The sequence below is a fragment of the Pristiophorus japonicus genome, unplaced genomic scaffold, assembly GCF_044704955.1.
Source record: "Pristiophorus japonicus isolate sPriJap1 unplaced genomic scaffold, sPriJap1.hap1 HAP1_SCAFFOLD_136, whole genome shotgun sequence".
NCBI classification, from domain to species: domain Eukaryota; kingdom Metazoa; phylum Chordata; class Chondrichthyes; family Pristiophoridae; genus Pristiophorus; species Pristiophorus japonicus.
Window position 1 is genome coordinate 423,450 of NW_027251029.1, and position 18,439 is coordinate 441,888.

The 18,439-nt window shown below is 46.6% G+C and overlaps 1 protein-coding gene across 3 annotated transcripts; it reads right to left on the reverse strand.

Annotated features, from left to right (window-relative positions):
- Positions 1 to 733: 733 nt before the first annotated feature.
- On the reverse strand, positions 734 to 17,836 carry LOC139242506 (zinc finger protein 16-like). Of its 3 annotated transcripts, XM_070870393.1 has the most exons (4): positions 17,770 to 17,836; positions 14,241 to 14,327; positions 5,975 to 7,153; positions 734 to 778 (listed from the first exon to the last, which is right to left on the reverse strand). In XM_070870393.1, exon 3 carries the CDS (start codon positions 7,044 to 7,046, stop codon positions 6,009 to 6,011), a length of 1,038 nt encoding a protein of 345 aa, XP_070726494.1. In that variant the 5' UTR covers positions 7,047 to 7,153; positions 14,241 to 14,327; positions 17,770 to 17,836; the 3' UTR covers positions 734 to 778; positions 5,975 to 6,008. The 3 variants fall into 3 exon arrangements, with proteins under 3 accessions (XP_070726494.1, XP_070726492.1, XP_070726493.1); XM_070870391.1 differs by lacking the exon at positions 734 to 778 and having other exon boundaries at positions 5,448 to 7,153; XM_070870392.1 differs by lacking the exons at positions 734 to 778; positions 14,241 to 14,327 and having other exon boundaries at positions 5,448 to 7,153; positions 17,770 to 17,829.
- Between the last annotated feature and the right edge of the window lie 603 nt (positions 17,837 to 18,439).

The window sequence follows — 18,439 nt, forward strand, 5'->3', positions numbered from 1 at the left end:
TGAGGGTCCGCCGGGAGATGGGACATGTGCTGTGTGAGCCCACCCGGGAGATGGGACATGTGCTGTGTGAGCCCCTGGCCTGTATGTTTAATAGCTCACTGCACTCTGGAATGGGCCTTATTGATAGGAAGGAGGCTAAAGTAGTCCCCATTTTTAAAACAATGTGACAAGGCAGACCTGGGTAACTATAGGCCCATCAGTTTAATATCAGTAATAGGTAAGATGCTGGAAAGAATCATCAGCGATGCAATATATGAATACTTGTATAGGGAGGGACATATTAGGGAAAGCCATCATGGCTTCATAAAGAGTTCATGTCTCACAACTCTAATTGTATTTTTTGAAGAAGTTACAAAGTTGGTGGATGAGGGAAGCCCAGTAGACATTGTCTGCTTAGATTTCCAAAAACCTTTTGATAAGGTATCGCACAAGAGGCTTCTCTAAGATCGGAGTCTCTGGTATTAGTGAAATATATTGAAGTGGATACAGAACTGGCCGGCAGGATGTCGGTAAAGAGCAGTTTTTGATGGATTTGGATCTGTTTGGAGACCAGTCACCAGTGGTGTCCTGCAGGGATCAGTGTAGGGACCATTGCTTTTCCCTATTTTTATTAATGATCTGGATTTTGGGGTTGGGGCACAATTTTGAAATGATACCAAGATCTGTGCGAGTGCTCGAACTGTAGAAGAGGCTCGTCTGATTCAGGCAGATGTTGAAGTGTTGGGACACTGGCCTCATGACTGTGTTGTAGGTATTAGGCACCCTCGGGCAACGGCACCTGTAGGATAAGGTTAGAATTAAATATGTAACATGTAACTTGTACAATAAAATGGTAACCAGTGAAGCCTCAAGGGATTTATGTTAGCTGAAATAGACTGCATTCCTGGAGACTGATAATTGTTGTTTCCCACACACAGGACCAGCATGCAAGCTCTGCAGGTGTCTCTAATCAGCAAGGCCTCAGGACCAAATGTTCTCGTAACAATACGCCTCTGTAGCAGGATGGGGATAAGGAGGCTACCCAATTCCAGCATCCAAGGACAGTAAGATAAGAGAAGCCCAGGCCATGTTACAAGACACATGAGTCATCCCTGGCAACACACCCCTTCGCAACACATCTCTTGGCAACACATGAGCCACTTTACGTTTAGAGACTAACGCTATTGGTCTAATGTAACTGTATTAAACTGTTGAATGTAACTGTAGTAAACTGTTGTAAAACCTATAAAGATCCATGAAACCCTTTGTTCAGCGGAGAGAAGCCTGGACTCAGTCTTGTGATTTCCTCCCCGCTGGTGTAAATAAAGGCCGCACTGGCGTTGGAACCGGCTCTGAGTGTTGAGTGATTCTTCTGATAAAAACTAACACTAACAACTGGAAAATTATGTATAACTTAGATAAGTTCAGTGTTATGCATGTGGGCAGGGCAAATGCTCAACATTCATACACCCTCCAGGAAAAGGCATTAAAGATGGTGGAGATTTAGACATTCTAGTGAATACACCCTTAAAGGTACACAAGCAATGCAGTGCAGCGACAGTTAGAGCAAATAGGGTGCTGGGGTGTGTCCATAGGACAATTCAGTATAAGACGAGGAGTACTGTTTTGTCCGAGTACAAGACCTTAGTCAGGCCACACTTGGAATGTTGTGTCCAGTTTTGGTCTCCTCACATGGTGGGTGATATTGAGGTTCTGGAAAGGGTCACTCGACTAATTCCAAGTCGAAAGGATCTTAGTTATCAAGATAGGTTAAAAGAGTTGGGACTCTTTACCTTAGAGCAGTGTAGACTTAGGGCGATATGATTGCGGTTTATAAGATAATGAAAGTGAAAGAGAGTGTTCCAGCTGACTGTTTATTTCACTTAAATAGGTTAGGCAGGACCAGGGGACACAAATTTCAGTTGTACAAGGCTAGATCTAGGTTAGGCATCAGGAGGTGGTTCTTTTCCCAGAGAACAGTGGACCTCTGGAACAAGCTGCCCTCTCATGTGGTGGATACAGACTCATTGAATTCCTTCAAGTAAAAGCTGGATTTGTTTCTGGCTGCGGCGGAGATTAACACTTACAGAAGGTAGGTACTGCAGGGAGTTTAATGGCCAGAGTGATCTCCTGGACTAGTTTCCATCACTTAGATGGGTTGGAGAGGAATTTCCCAGATTTTATTTTCCCAAATTGTCCTAGGTTTATTTTAAATCTGTAATTTTGCCTCTCCCAGGAGATCACATGGACTCGGGTGGAGTGGAGTGTATACGCTGTGACATATCGCAATTGTGTGGGACAGGCTTGGTGGACCAGATGGTCTTTACCTGTCCGTTATTTTTCGTATGAATTAAAATGCTTCATCTACACTGTCCCATCGAACACTACCAGAGCAGGTACAGCACGGCTTAGATACAGAATAAATCTCAGGCCCCGAATTAGAGCCCACAGGCCCCATGGTGACAGGCCCGGGTGAGCGGGGTCACTGGCCGCCATCTTGCACAGGGCGGGATCAGGGCGCATGCGTGGCCATCTTCGTTCAGGAACTGAGAGTGGGCGGGGCTTTAGAGTCTCTGTTCCCAACCGGGTCCCAGTGCCCGGGAGATGGAGTATCCTGGGCAACACATTTTTCTTCTTCATAGAATCAGAGACTGGTTACAACATGGAAGGAGGCCATTTGCCCGTCGAGCCCATGTCGGCTATCTGCAAGAGCTTCTGCTAATCCCACTCCAGCTACTCTGACCAGACCTCTAATGATTTTGAACACCTCTGTCAAATCTCCTCTCAATCTTCTCTGTTCTGAGAACAACCTCAACTTCTCCAGACTATCCACGTAATTGAAGTCCCTCATCCCTGGATTCATTCTCGTAAATCTTTTCTGCACGCTCTTAAAATGCCTTCGCATGCTTACTAAAATGCGGTAGCCAGAATTGCTCCAGTTCAGTCAACAAGCTCCCCGCTGGAGTGGAACTATACTACAGAACCAGTGGGAACCTGTTCAACCTTTCTTCGTCTCCAGGCCAGGTCCAAGACCACCTCAATCTCTGTCGTTGAGCTACCGTACGCGGATAATACCTGTGTCTGCGCACATATAGAGGCTGAACTTCAAATCATAGTCGACGTATTTACTGATGTTACGAAAGCATGGGCTTTACACTAAACATCCATAAGAGAAAGGTCCTCCACCAGCCTGTCCTCGCCACATAGCACTCCCCACTTCACCCACCACCCGTAGTCATCAAAATCCATGGCACGGCCCTGGACAGTGTGGACCATTTCCCATACCTCAGGAATCTCTTGTCAGCAAGAGCAGACATTGACGACAAGATTCAACACCGCCTCCAGTGCAGCCTTCGGCCGCTTGAGGAAAAGTGTCTTTGAAGACCACGTCCTCAAATCTACAACCAAGCACATGGTCTACAGGGCTGTTGTAATACCCACCCTCCTGTATGGCTGAGAGACATGGACTATGTACAGTAGACACCTCAAGTTGCTGGAGAAATACCAATAACGATGTCTCTGCAAGATCATACAAATTACCTGGGAGGACAGACACACAAACGTTAGCGTCATCGACCAGGCCAACATCTGCAGCATTGAAGCACTGACCACATTTGATCAGCTCCGCTGGGCAGGCCACATTGTTCGCATGCCAGACACGAGACTCCCAAAGCAAGCACTCTACTCAGAACTCCTTCACAGCAAACGAGCCAAAGGTGTGGCTGATGAAATGTTACATGGACACCATCAAAGCCTCCCTGATACACCTGGGAGTCCCTGGCTAAAGACTGCCCTAAGTGGAGGAAGAGCATCCGGGAGGGTGCTGAGCACCTCGAGTCTCATCGCCGAGAGCATGCAGAAATCAACCGTGGCATCAAAAAGGGCGTGCGGCAAACCTGTCCCACCCAGCCCTTCCCTCAACGACTATCTATCCCACCTGTGACAGGGACTGTGGCTCTCGTATTGGACTGTTCAGCCACCAAAGGACTCATTTTTAGAGTGGAAGCATGTCTTCCTCGATTCGAGGGACTGCCTATGATGATGATGACGACCCAGAACTGCACACAATACTCCAGTTGAGGCCGAACCAGAGTTTTATGCAGGTTCAACATAATATCCACACTTCTGTACTCTATACCTCTATTCATGAAAAATAGGATCCCGTAAGTCTTTGTAACCACTTTCTCAACCAGCACTGCCACCCTCAGTGATTGGTGCACACATACTCCTGGGTCTCTCTGTTCACGCACCCCTTTACAATTGTACCCTTTAGCTTATATTTCCTCTCCTCTTTCTTCCGACAAAGATGTATCACTTTTGAACATTTCTACGTTAAATTTCATCTGCCACATAGACACGCTGGTGTAATGAGTGGGCTGTTCAGCCACCAAAGGACTCATTTTTAGAGTGGAAGCTAGTGGGTCTAAACACATTGGAGTGCAGAAGAATGAGAGGTGATTTTATCGAAACATAAGATAATAAGGGGGTTCGAAGTCTATCACTACCTCCTCACGGTTCACTGTACTTCCAAGTTTTGTGTGAGCTGTAGATTTGGAAATTGTGCCCTGTACATAGGTCATTAATATAGATCAAAAAAAGCAGTGGACCCAATACCGACCCCTGGGGAACACCACTTCCTCCAGTCTGAAAAACAACCATTCACCACGACTGTTTGTGTCACTTAGCCACTTTCATATCCATGCTGCCACTGTCCCCGTTATTCCATGGGCTTCGATTTTTCTGGTATTGGTAACACGCCTGGGATCAGTAAACACAAAACCCAGTCTGTTAATCACTTTCAGCTACTGGACTTAGCATGTACCCCACAGCATCTCTTCTACCTTCAATATGTGAATAGAGCATCACGCCTGCAAACCTGGTTTAAGTTTATATCCACTCAGCAAATCTATTAAAGAAAAGCCTATAGGCCAATGACACACTGTTAAGGTGCCAGTGTGTTGCTGGTTTGATTGGCATTTTGCCTGTAATAGACTCTGTATTTTGGTCTCCATATTTACAAAAGGATATATCTGCATTGGAGTCTGTTCGGAGATGGTTCACTCGGTTGATTCTGGAGATGAGGGGATTGACTTATGAAAATAGGTTGAGTAGATTGGGCCTAAACACATTGGAGTGCAGAAGAATGAGAGATGATTTTATCGAAACATAAGATAATAAGGGGGTTCGACAAGGTGGATGCTGAGAGGATATTTCCACTCATAGGGGAAACTAAAAGAAGGAGACATAGTCTTAGAATAAGGGACCACCCAATTAAAACTGAGATGAGGAATTTCTTCTCTGAGGGTTGTAAATCTGTGGAATTCTCTGCCCAGGAGAGCTGTGGAGGCTGGGTCTTTGAATATATTTCAGGCGGAAACATAGACAGATGTTTGAGCGATTAAGGGAGTAAAGGATTATGGGCAGTGGGCAGGGAAGTGGAACTGAGTCCATGATCAGATCAGCCATGATCTTATTGAATGGCGGAGCAGGCCCGAGGGGTCAAATGGCCTACTCCAGCTCCTATTTATTATGTTCTCATGTTCTAACTGAACATTTCTCCCTGTCTAACCTTGTCTGTAATGAAATATGTGTCATTTAATAAGCCTCAAGTCCTTGCTCATGTCTGCTGCAGATTCCAGAGTTGATTCCAGAGATGAGGGGGTTGACTTATGACGATAGGTTGATTAGGTTGGACCTAGACACATTGGAGTTCAAAAGAATGAGGTGATCTCTGTGTGGCCCTGAAGGACTGTGTCCAGGCTGAAGTTCTGTTCCCCCACAGAATGTCCTTTCTCAGCTCCAATCAGGTGATGCGAAACACTCAGGTGGTAAAGACAAAAATCCACAGCAATGTGTTGAAAGCAACACTAATTTGTGTGTCTATATCCCAAATATTAAACTCCAATCCAGTTACAGGAGTTATTAACATCAGCGTTACAGGATTTATAAACCCCAACTATCAGAATTAACACAATTTAGTCCAGGATGTGATTACCAGCAGCAATAACAACAGAATCCAACCCCTGCAGTCACTTGTGAACTCGCTGGTGTCTCAGCAGGTTGCCTGACAGAGAGAATCCCTTCCCACACTCAGAACAGGTGAACGGCCTCTCCCCAGTGTGAACTCGCTGGTGTGTCAGCAGGTGGGATGACCGAGTAAATCCCTTCCCACACTCAGAACATTTAAAAGGTCTCTCCCCAGTGTGAACTCGCTGGTGTTTCAGCAGGTGGGATGATGCAGTGAATCCCTTCCCACAGTCAGAGCAGGTGAACGGCCTCTCCCCAGTGTGAAGTCGCTGGTGTATCAGCAGGCTGGATGATGCAGTGAATCTCTTCCCACACTCGGAGCAGGTGAATGGCCTCTCCCCAGTGTGAACTCCCTGGTGTATCAGCAGGCTGGATGATACAGCGAATCCCTTCCCACACTCGGAGCAGGTGAACGGCCTCTCCCCAGTGTGAACTCGCTGGTGTATCAGCAGGCTGGATGATGAAGTGAATTCCTTCCCACAGTCGGAGCAGGTGAACGGCCTCTCCCCAGTGTGAATTCGCTGGTGTATCAGCAGGCTGGATGATGAAGTGAATTCCTTCCCACAGTCGGAGCAGGTGAACGGCCTCTCCCCAGTGTGAACTCGCTGGTGTATCAGTAGGTGGGATAACTGAATGAATCCCTTCCCACAGTCGGAGCAGGTGAATGGCCTCTCCCCAGTGTGAACTCGCTGGTGTTTCAGCAGGTGGGATGATGTAGCGAATCTCTTCCCACAGTCGGAGCAGGTGAACGGTCTCTCCCCAGTGTGAACTCGATGGTGTATCAGCAGGTCGGATGACTGAATGAATCCCTTCCCACAGTCGGAGCAGGTGAACGGTCTCTCCCCAGTGTGAACTCGTCGATGTGTTTCCAGCTGGGACGGGCAGTTGAAACGTTTCCCACAATCCCCACATTTACACGGTTTCTCCCCAGTGTGACTGCACTTGTGTCTCTCCAGGTTGGACGATCGACTGAAGCCTTGTCCACACACAGAGCACGTGTACCGTTTCTCCCCACTGTGAACGGTGCCTTCTGCTTCCATGGTCAAAAGCTGATGATATTCCAGTCCCGATGTATTGAGTGACCGTCAGATCTTGAGGTGATGTTTGGTTTGAGCTTCCAGTCTACAAATCCTTCCCTTTTAACACCCTGTAAAGTGAATTTTAAACAGGAAAAAGTGAGTGTGAGAGAGAACCCACAAAAACACAAAGGCAGGTTGTGAAATTGAGCTTAATGAGTCTGGTCATTTGTGGGGCCGGCACTAGAAAAAAGTGACCATGAAAGCTGCCGGATTGTCATAAAAACACATCTGGGTCAGTACTGTCCTTCAGGGAAGGGAACACACTCCCTCGACAGGCCCACATGGGAAATTGTTGTTCCCACTGGGCCCAGAATTACTGGGGGTGATACCCAGAAGCTTCTCCCCCATCTCAATCCAGCTCAAACTGATGTAACAAACAGACCCACACAGGAGGCCAGTGAGTGACTTCCACATCCAGCGCCCACCCTGATACAGAGCGGCTGGGAATTGCTGGGTCTGCTGTATAAATGTAAGTTGTTGTTTGCCTGGTGTGGGGGAGGTGCTGCCCCCAGGGGTTGCTGGGGCCGGGCCCGGTGGCTCTGACTCGGGGCCCGAGAGCCGCGCTTGGCATTGCCCGGGGACCGAGAGCCGCACTCGGTGTTGTCCGGTGACCGAGAGCCTCACTCGGTGTTGCCCGGGGACTGAGAGCCACACTCGGTGTTGTCCGGGGACTGAGAGCCACACTCGGTGTTGCCCGGGGACTGAGAGCCACACTCGGTGTTGTCCGGGGACTGAGAGCCACACTCGGTGTTGCCCGGGGAATGAGAGCCACACTCGGTGTTGCCCGGGGCCCGGGAGCCGCACTCGGTGTTGCCCGGGGACTGAGAGCCGCGCTCGGTGTTGCCCGGGGACTGAGAGCCACACTCGGTGTTGTCCGGGGACTGAGAGCAACACTCGGTGTTGCCCGGGGACTGAGAGCCATACTCGGTGTTGTCCGGGGACTGAGAGCCGCACTCGGTGTTGCCCGGGGAATGAGAGCCACACTCGGTGTTGCCCGTGTACTGAGAGCCGCATTCGGTGTTGCCCGGGGCCCGGGAGCCGCACTCGGTGTTGCCCGGTGACTGAGAGCCGCACTCGGTGCTGCCCGGGGCCCGAGAGCCGCACTCAGTGTTGCCCGGGGCCCGGGAGCCGCACTCGGTGTTGCCCGGGGACTGAGAGCCGCACTCGGTTAAAAAGGAGGCAGACAAAAAGCAGGAAACTATAGACCAGTTAGCCTAACATCTGTGGTTGGGAAAATGTTGAAGAGTTCATTTTTAAAGAATCAATAGCACGACATTTGGAAAAGCATAATTCGGTCAGGCAGAGTCAGCATGGATTTATGAAGGGGAAGTTAAGTTTGACAAATTTGCTGGAATTCTTTGAGCATGTAATGAACAGGGTGGATAAATTGGGTCTTTTGTATTTGGATTCCCAGAAGACATTTGACAATATGCCACATAAAAGGTTACTGCACAAGATAAAAGTTCACGGGGCTGGGGGTAATATATTAGCATGGATAGAGGATTGGCTAACTAACAGAAAACAGAGAGTTGGGGTAAATGGTTCATTCTTGGGTTGGCAATCAGTGACTAGTGGGGTGCCGCAGGGATCAGTGCTGTGACCCCAGCTATTAACAATCTATATTAACGACTTGGAAGAAGGGACCAACTTTAACGTAGCCAAGTTTGCTGACGATATGAAGATGGGAGGAAAAGCAACGTGTGAGGAGGACACAAATAATCTGTAAAAGGACATAGACAGGCTAAGTGAGTGGGCAAAAATTTGGCAGATGGAGTATAATGTTGGAAAGTGTGAGGTCATGCATTATGGCAGAAAAAAATCGAAGAGCAAGTTATTATTTAAATGGAGAGAGATTGTAAAGTGCCGCAGTACAGCGGAACCTGGGGGTACTTGTGCATGAAACACAAAAGGTTAGTATGCAGGTGCAGCAAGTGATCAGGAAGGCCAATGCAATCTTGGCCTTTATTGCAAAGGGGCTGGAGTATAAAAGCAGGGAAGTCTTGCTACAGTTACACAGGGTATTGGTGAGGCCACACCTGGAATACTGCATGCAGTTTTGGTTTCCATATTTATGAAAGGATACACTTGCTTTGCAGGAAGTTGAGAGAAAGTCCACTGAGTTGTTTCCGGAGATGAGGGGGTTGACTTATGAGAAAAGGTTGAGGAGGTTGGGCCTCTACTCATTGAATTCAGAAGAACGAATGAGAGGTGATTTATCGAAACGTATAAGATAATTAGGGGGTGTGACAAGGTGGTAGCAGAGAGGATGTTTTCACTGATCGGGGAGACTAGAAATAGGGGCCATAATCTTAGAATAAGGGGCCCTCCATTTAAAACTGAGATGAGGAGGAATTTCTTCTCTGAGGGTGGTAAATCTGTGGAATTCGCTGCCTCAGAGAGCTGTGGAATCTGGGACATTGAATATATTTAAGACAGAGATAGACAGTGTCTTAACCGATAAGGGAATAAGGGGTTATGGGGAGTGGGCAGGAAAGTGGACCCGAGTCCATGATCGGATCAGCCATGCTCGTATTAAATGGTGGAGCAGGCTCGAGGGGCCGTATGGCCTGCTCTTGCTCCTATTTTTTATGTTCTTATTTTCTAATGTAGTCTCGTATGGGATTGTGGATTTTACTCATATCTGTCCATCTCTGGTATGTGGATGAGGATTTTACTCTGTATGTTAGTTTCTGATACGAGAGCGTGGATTTTATCCTGTTCCTGTCAATTTCTGGTAATTGCCTGTGGGTTTCATTCTGTATCAAAAAGGGCCACATTACAACATAATTCTAAAAGGATAAAGAGTGTTAAAAAAAAAGCCTGAAGACTCTGAGTCTCAAAGTGAGGATCATTGGTAATAAGGTGGACAAATTAACTGCACATATAGCTGTTAATGGATATGATGTAATTGGGATTACAGAGACATGGCTCCAGGGTAACCAAGGCTGGGAACATAATATGCAGGGGTATTCAATATTGAAGAAAGAAAAGGAGGTGGGGTAGAGTTAATGGTAAAAGAGGAGGTTAATGCAATAGTAAGGAAGGACATTGGCTGGGATAATGTGGAATCTGTATGGGTCGAGCTGCGAAACAACAAAGGGCAGAAAACGTTTGGTGGTCTGTAAACAAACCCAACTAACAGTAGTAGGGAGGTTGGGGATGGCATCAAAAAGGAAATTAGGGAGGCGTGCAATAAGGGTACAGCAGTTACCATAGGTGACTTTTACCTACATATTGATTGGGCGAACCAAACCGGTAGCAATATTGTAGAGGAGGATTTCCTGGAGTGTATAAGGGATGGTTTTCTAGACCAATATGTCGAGGAACCAACTAGAGAGCCGGCCATCCTAGACTGGGTCTTGTGTAACGAGAGAGGATTAATTAGCAATTAGTCGTGCGTGGCCCCATAGGGAAGAGTGACCATAATATGGTAGAATTCTTCATTAAGATGGAGAGCGACACAGTTAACTCAGAGACTAGGGTCCTGAACTTGAAGGAAACTTCGATGGTATGAGACGTGATTTGGCTGGGATAAACAGGCGAATAATACTTAAAGGGTTGATGGTGGATAGGCAATGGCAGACATTTAAAGATCACATGGATGAATTAAAACTATTATACATCCCTGTCTGGCGTAAAAATAAAACATGAAAGGTGGCTCAACCGTGGCTAACCAAGGAAATTAGGGACAGTGGCACATAAATTGGCCTGAAAAAGCAGCAAACCTGAGGACTGGGAGCAATTTAGAATTCAGCAGAGGAGGACTAAGGGTGTAATAAGGAGGGGGAAAATAGAATATGAGAGTAAGCTTGCAGGGAACATAAAAAACTGACTGCAAAAGCTTCTATAGATATGTGAAGAGAAAAAGATTAGTGAAATCTAATGTCGGCCCCTTGCAGTCAGAATCAGGTGAATTTATAATGGGGAACAAGTAAATGGCAGACCAATTGAACAAATGCTTTGGTTCTGTCTTCACTAAGGAAGACACGAATAACCTCCCGAAAATACTAGGGGACCGAGGGTCTAAGGGGAAAGATGAACTGAGGGAAATCCTTATTAGTCAGGAAATGGTTGTAGGGAAACTGATGGGACTGAAGGCCGATAAATCCCCAGGGTCTGATAGTCTGCGTCCCAGAGTAATTAAAGAAGTGGCCCTAGAAATAGTAGATGCATTGGTGGTCATTTTCCAACATTCTATAGATTCTGGATCAGTACCTATGGATTGGAGGGTAGCTAATGTAAACCCACTTTTTAAAAAATGAGGGAGAGAGAAAACAGGGAATTATAGACCGGTTAGCCTGACATCGGTGGTGGGGAAAATGCTGGAATCAATTATTAAAGATGTAATAGCATAGCATTTGGAAAGCAGTGACAGGATCGGTCCAAGTCAGCATGGATTTATGAAAGGGAAATCATGCTTGACAAATCTTCTTGAGTTTTTTGTGGATGTAACTAGTAGAGTGGATAAGGGAGAACCAGTGGATGTGGTGCATTTGGAATTAAAAAAGGCTTTTGACAACGTCCCACACAAGAGATTAGTGTGCAAAATTAAGGTACATAGTATTGGGGGTTATGTATTGATGTGGAGGGAGAACTGCTTGGCAGACAGGAAGCAAAGAGTGGGTATAAACGTGTCCTTTTCAGAATGGCAGGCATTGACAAGTGGGGTGCCGTAAGGTTCAGTGCTGGGATCTCAGTAATTTACAACATCCATTAATTATTTAGATGAGGGAATTTAACGTAATATCTACAAATTTGCAGATGATACTAAGCTGGGTGGCAGTGTGAGCTGTGAGTAGGATGCTAAAAGGCTGCAGGGTGACTTGGACAGGTTAGGTGAATGGGCAATTGCATGGCAGATGCAGTATAATGTGGATAAATGTGAGGTTATTCACTTTGGGTGCAAAAACAGGAAGGCAGATTATCTGAATGGTGACAGATTAGTAAAATGGGAGGTGCAAAGAGACCTGGGTGTCATGGTACATCAGTCACTGAAGGTAGACATGCAGGTCCAGCAGGCAGTAAAGAAAGCAACTGGCATGCTGGCCTTCATAGCAAGGCGATTTGAGTATACGAGCAGGGAAGTCTTACTGCAATTGTACAGGGCCTTGCTGAGACCACACCTTGAGTATTGTGTGCAGTTTTGGTCTCTTAATCTGAGGAAGAACGTGCTTGCTATTGAGGGACTGCAGCGAAGGTTCACCAGACTAATTCCCGGGATGGCAGTACTGACATATGAAGAAAGACTGGATCGGCTAGGCTTACACTCACTGGAATTTAGAAGAATGAGAGGGGATCTCATAGCAACATATAAAATTATGATGGAACTGGACAGGTTAGAGGCAGGAAGAATGTTACTGATGTTGGGGAAGTCCAGAATCAGGGGTCACAGTCTAAGGATAAGGGGTAAGCCTTATCGGACTGAAATGAGGAGAAACTTTTTCACCCAGAGTGGTAAACCTGTGAAGTTCTCTACCACAGAAAGTTGTGGAGTACTGTTTGTTGGATTTATTCAAGAGGGAGTTAGATGTGGCCCTTACGGCTAAGGGGCTCAGGGGGTATGGAGAGAAAGCGGGAGTGGGGTACTGAAGTTGCATGATGAGCCATGATCATATAGAATGGTGGTGCAGGCTAGAAGGGCCGAATGGCCTACTCCTGCACCTATTTTCAATGTTTCAATGTATCTTTCCATTCTTGGTGAGTGAGTGTGTATTTTGTGCTGTATCTGTCCATCTCTGTGATGTGAATGTGAGCTCTACTGCATACCCGTCATTCTCCCGTATGTTAGTATTGTTCTACTGTGTACCCCCAATCTCTTATAGTATTGGTTTTACTTTCTAACTGTCAATTTGTGTTATGGAGGTGAGTGTTTATGCTGAATCTGTCGGTCTCTGGTAAATGAGTCTGAGTTTCACTCTGTTTCTATCTGTGTCTGCGATGTGAGTGTGGGCCTTTCTCTGTATCTCCATTTCTGTTATGGGAGTCTAGGTTTTATTCTGTACCCGTCAAGTTCTGATATGTGATTGTGGGCCTTACTCTATAACTGCCAGTTTCTGTTTAATTGCGAGTGGGCTTTCCTTTGTACCTGTCAGTTTCTGGAATGAAAGAGAGCTCTTTACCTTGTACCTGTCAATTACTGGTTTGTGAGTCTGTGCATGTCACTGTATGTCAATTTATGTTATGGGAATATGGATTGTAATAAGTCAGCCTCTGATGTGTGAGTGTGGGTTTTATACTGTATTTCTCAGTCTCTCATATGCAAATGTGTGTATTTTTCTGTAACTGTCGAGTTTTGTTGTGTGTTCAGGTTTAATCTGTGCTTCTCAGTTTCTGCTATGTTAGACTGTACCTATTTGTTCCTGCTTCTTGATTGTATGTTTTAGACTGTACCTGTCAGTTGCTGCTATGTGAGTGTGGAATTTACTCTGTATCTGCTTGTCTCTGGTATGTGAACATGAGAATCAATTGAACTTTTAACCTGTATTTCTCTGATATGTGTGTGAAGATTTTGCCTTCTACCTGTCATTGTTCAGATATGTGTGTGTGGGTTTTATTCTGCCCCTATCAGTTTCTGCGATGCAAGTAAAAACTTTACTGACTGCCTTTCAGTTTTTCGATATGTGCTCATGGGATTTACACTTTACCTGTCACTCTCTGGTATGCAAGTGGGGATTTTATTCTGTTACTGCCACTTTCATATATGTGGGTGTGTGTTGTATACTGTATCTGTCAGTCTGTGGTACGGGAATGTGGGGTTTATTCTGCACCTGTCATCTTCTGGTATGTTCGGGGGGTTTAAATACTGAATCTGTCAGATTCTGAAACATGAATATGGCTTTTGCTCTGTACCCATCAGCTTCTGATATGCTAATGTGGTTTATACTATCTGTTTGACATTTTTTCTGATAGATGATTGTCTTTTATTCTCTACCTGCCAGTTTCTGGCAAGTGAGTGTGGGTGTTTAATGTACCTGTCAGTGTGATCTGTTTCAATGGTGAAACAGCATGTGATTCTACTGCTCCATGTGGCTGTAAGATTCACAATGTAACTCTGTCACTTCGGATCACTGTGGGACTGACAGCTTCTGCTGTCTGTGACAATAGACTTGAGGCCAGTTCTGTGTGTCTGCGCTCTGTGAGTGATAATCTACTTACTGTGTGTGAGAAGGAGCGGCCTGCACTGTTCCTTGTGTTCTGGGTGGAGGAAAGATCACATTTGTTCTGGCTGGTTGAATAATTTTGCTGTGAGAATAATAATACGAGAACATTATTAGTTCTAAGATATGGATGCAGGAGAGAATATGATGTACCTGAGGGAGCAACAATGTAGCTCTCAATCACCAGCAACACGGTATTGGAGAACTCAGCTCACCGAAACAATATAACCCGTCTTTAAAATATCTTCTCCCACACTCCTCTCCTGTTGCCTGCAATAGATGACCTTGTGAGACTCCCCACATCCTCACTGTCAGGCTGTTTCCCCCGGACTCAATGCTGATCTCTGAGCCCATCTGCGGACACGCTCCCAAAGTGCTGTGCTGCTGTAAGGAGGCTGCTGCTCGCTGCCTTACCCCGGGGCTACTGTGTCACCATTCCTGGCTGTTTTAAACCATCTTCTTCTGCTCACTGAGTGAATGGTGATTGCAGGCAGTGCTGGGGGAGGGGAGGGTGCATGTGCTCTTCTGCTCACTGGGAATTGACACAGGGGGTGGGGCTGAACCGTGCATGCGCAGCTCTCTGCAATAATTCAGCCTGTTAAAATCAAAGTGCACTTTTCCCAATTTACTTTTATCAGAATCTGAGCAAAGGAACTGGGCTTGGGGGGAAAGGACAGAGAATGATTAAAGCTGGGAGCTTTGTCCCTTGGAGATGCTCAATTTGAGATCATTCCGTGCAGGGTGTTTCTCTCCATGAGCCCATCTTCACAAAGCTATCCTGCAGCAACATCGGAGGGGTGAGGGAGTGGGAGTGTTTGCTGGGACCGTGCAGGAGTTAATATCTAACAGAAACAATCTGAGATCAGTTTAATTAGAGTAAAATACTCGGTCACTGAGAGTAATACCGAAGTGGATAATCAAGGGGCTTTCATGAGGCAGGAACTTAATACAATCACTATTCATTATGAAGTAGAACTCGATAAAATAATGGGACTAAAGGCATACAAGTCACCTTGCCCTGATGGCTTACATCGTAAGGTCTTAAGAGAAGTGGCTGCAAAGATGGTGGACACATTAGTTGTAATCTACCAAAATTCCATGGATTCTGGGGTGGTCCCAACAGATTGGAAACCAAAAATGTAATGCCTCTATTTAAAAAAGGAGGCAGACAAAAAGCAGGAAACTATAGACCAGTTGGCCTAACATCTGTCATTGGGAAAATGCTGGAGACCATTATTAAGGAAGCAGTAGCGGGACATTTGGAAAAGCATGATTCAATCCAGCAGAGTCAGTATCGCTTTATGAAAGGGAAATCATGTTTGACAAATTTGCTGGAGTCCTTTGATGATGTAAGAAGCAGAATAGATAAGGCGGAACCAGTGGATGTGGTGTATTTGGATTTCCAGAAGGCATTTGATAAGGTACCACATAAGAGGTTACTGCACAAGATAAACCTCATAGTGTTGGGGGCAGTATATTAGCATGGAGAGAGGATAGGTTAACTAACAGAAAACAGAGAGTCAGGATAAATGGGTCTTTTTCCGGTTGGCAAATGGTGACTAGTGGGGTGCCGCAGGTATCGGTGCTCGTTCCTCAACTATTTACAATCTATATTAATGACTTGGAAGAAGGCACCGAGTGGAATAGAGCCAAGTTTGCCGATGATACAAAGATGGGGGGGAAAGCGAATCGAGAACGCGAAAAATCTGCAAAGGGATACAGACTGGCGAAATGAGTGGGCAAAGATTTGTCAGATGTAGTATAATATGGGAAAATGTGAGGTTATCCACTTTGGCAGAAATAATAGAAAAGCAAATTATAATTTAAATGGAGAAAAATTGCAAAGTGCTACAGGACAGAGAGACCTGAGGATGTTTGTGCATAAAACACAAAAAGTTAATGTGCAGGTACGGCAAGTAATCAGGAAGGCAAATGGAACATTGGCCTTTATTGCAAGGGGGATAAAGCAGAGAAGTCCTGCTACAACTGTACAGGGTTTTGGTGAGACCACACCCAGAATACTGCATGCAGTTTGGTCTCTGTATTTAAGGAAGGATATACTTGAATTGGAGGCTGTTCAGAGGTTAATTCTGGCGATGAGGGGATTGTCTTATGAGGATAGGTTGATTAGGGTGGGCCGATACACATTGGAGTTCAAAAGAATGAGAGGTGATCTTATTGAAACATATAACGAGGGGACTGGACAAGGTGGATCCAGAGAGGATATTTCCACTCAGGGTAAACTAAAACTAGGGTGCATAGTCTCAGAATAAGGGGCCACCCATTTAAAACTGAGATGAGGAGAAATTTATTCGCTCAGATAGTTGTAAATCTGTGGAATTCTCTGCCCGAGAGCTGTGGAGCCTTGGTCATTGAATGTATTTAAGGCAGAGATAGACAGGTTTTTGAGCGATAAGGGATTAAAGGGTGATGGGGAGCGGGCAGGGAAGTGGAGTTGAGTCCATGATCAGATCAGCCATCATCTTATTGAATGGCAGAGCAGGATCCAGGGGCCAAATGATCCACTCCTGCTCCTATTTCTTAGGTTATTATGTTCTTATGAGATAATAACCCTGTGACTGTATAGGGGGACTCTAACCCTGGGACTGTACATGGGGACTCTAACCCTGGGACTGTACCTGGGGACTCTAACCCTGGGACTGTACCTGGGGACTCTAACCCTGGGACTGTACCTGTGGACTCTAACCCTGGGACTGTACCTGGGGACTCTAACCCTGGGACTGGCCCTGGGGACTCTAACCCTGGGAACTCTAACCCTGGGACTGGACCTGGGGACTCTAACCCTGGGACTGTACCTGGGGACTCTAACCCTGGGACTGTACCTGGGGACTGTAACTCTGGGACTGTACATGGGGACTCTAACCCTGGGACTGTAGATGGGGACTCTAACCCTGGGACTGTACATGGGACTCTAACCCTGGGACTGTACATGGGACTCTAACCCTGGGACTGTACATGGGGACTCTAACCCTGGGACTGTACCTGGGGACTCTAACCCTGGGACTGTACATGGGACTCTAACCCTGGGACTGTACATGGGACTCTAACCCTGGGACTGTACATGGGGACTCTAACCCTGGGACTGTACATGGGACTCTAACCCTGGGACTGTACATGGGGTCTCTAACTCTGGGACTGTACATGGGGTCTCTAACCCTGGGAGTGAACAGCTCTGGGGCTTTCCTGTTACAATTGTCTGGGATGTAACCAGAAGCTTAGCACTGAGCAGCGCCTTTAGGAGATGGTGAGAAATCCGAGGCGTCAGAATATAACTCAGCGGTTACTTTACCAAGATGGCCGCGCATGCGCTTTGCTGCTCACTGAACAAAGATGGCGGAGAACAGACTCTGCCTTCCTGTACAAAGATGGCCGCCGTTACCCGGGGCCTGTGACCGGGAGAAAGCCTCGAGGCTGCAGGCGCCGATATTCCGGTTATTATTCCGGGCTTCCGGAAGGCACCAGGTGTTTATGAAGCCTCCCCGACTCCCCGCTGGTCCATTACTCACCTCCGCCGCGCTGAAAGTGAGCTGTTTTACGGAGCACATTTCACCACAGCCGCTCCGCCATTACACGCACCGCGCATGCTCCAAATACAGCCAGTTCTCGCGCGTGCGCACTGGTCCCCTGAAGTCTGGGGTCGGCACATTCTCCATCGCGGGGAATGCTGGGTAAATACCCAAGACTACTTAAGTGACTGGGACAGGATTTACTGGCCTCCCATTGGGCACTGAACCATGTTCATTCTGGCACTGAGACTTTGTTTCTGCTGCTCTGTATAACCCTGTCCCTGAGCTGGAGATTAGTGTTCTGTCTCAGGATTGTTTCAAACACCGGGTGTCCAATATTTCATATCTCCACAACCATCATCATCATCACAGGCAGTCCCTGGAAGCGAGGATGATTTGCTTCCACGCCAAAAAGGAATGAGTTCACAGGTGTTTTAATGAAGGACCTAGTATTCCAGATCCCGAGCTACATCTTGAAGGGTGGAACCTGCCTGTGTTTGGATTTTGCACACCAGTCACCACATTGGCTTGTCAGAGCTCGGTCTTGGTCCAGTGGCAAGGATTACCCCAGACGACTGGAGACCAGCTGTGCTGCACGGACTGAGCGCACACATATACCAGTTTGGGCTGGCCCATGCTGCCCCTAGGCCCTTGCCCCTTCTGGGCCCCA

Coding starts and splice junctions, on each gene's coding strand:
- LOC139242506 (XM_070870393.1), bottom strand. CDS start 7,046: ATGGAAGCAGAAGGCACCGTTCACAGTGGGGAGAAACGGTACACGTGC.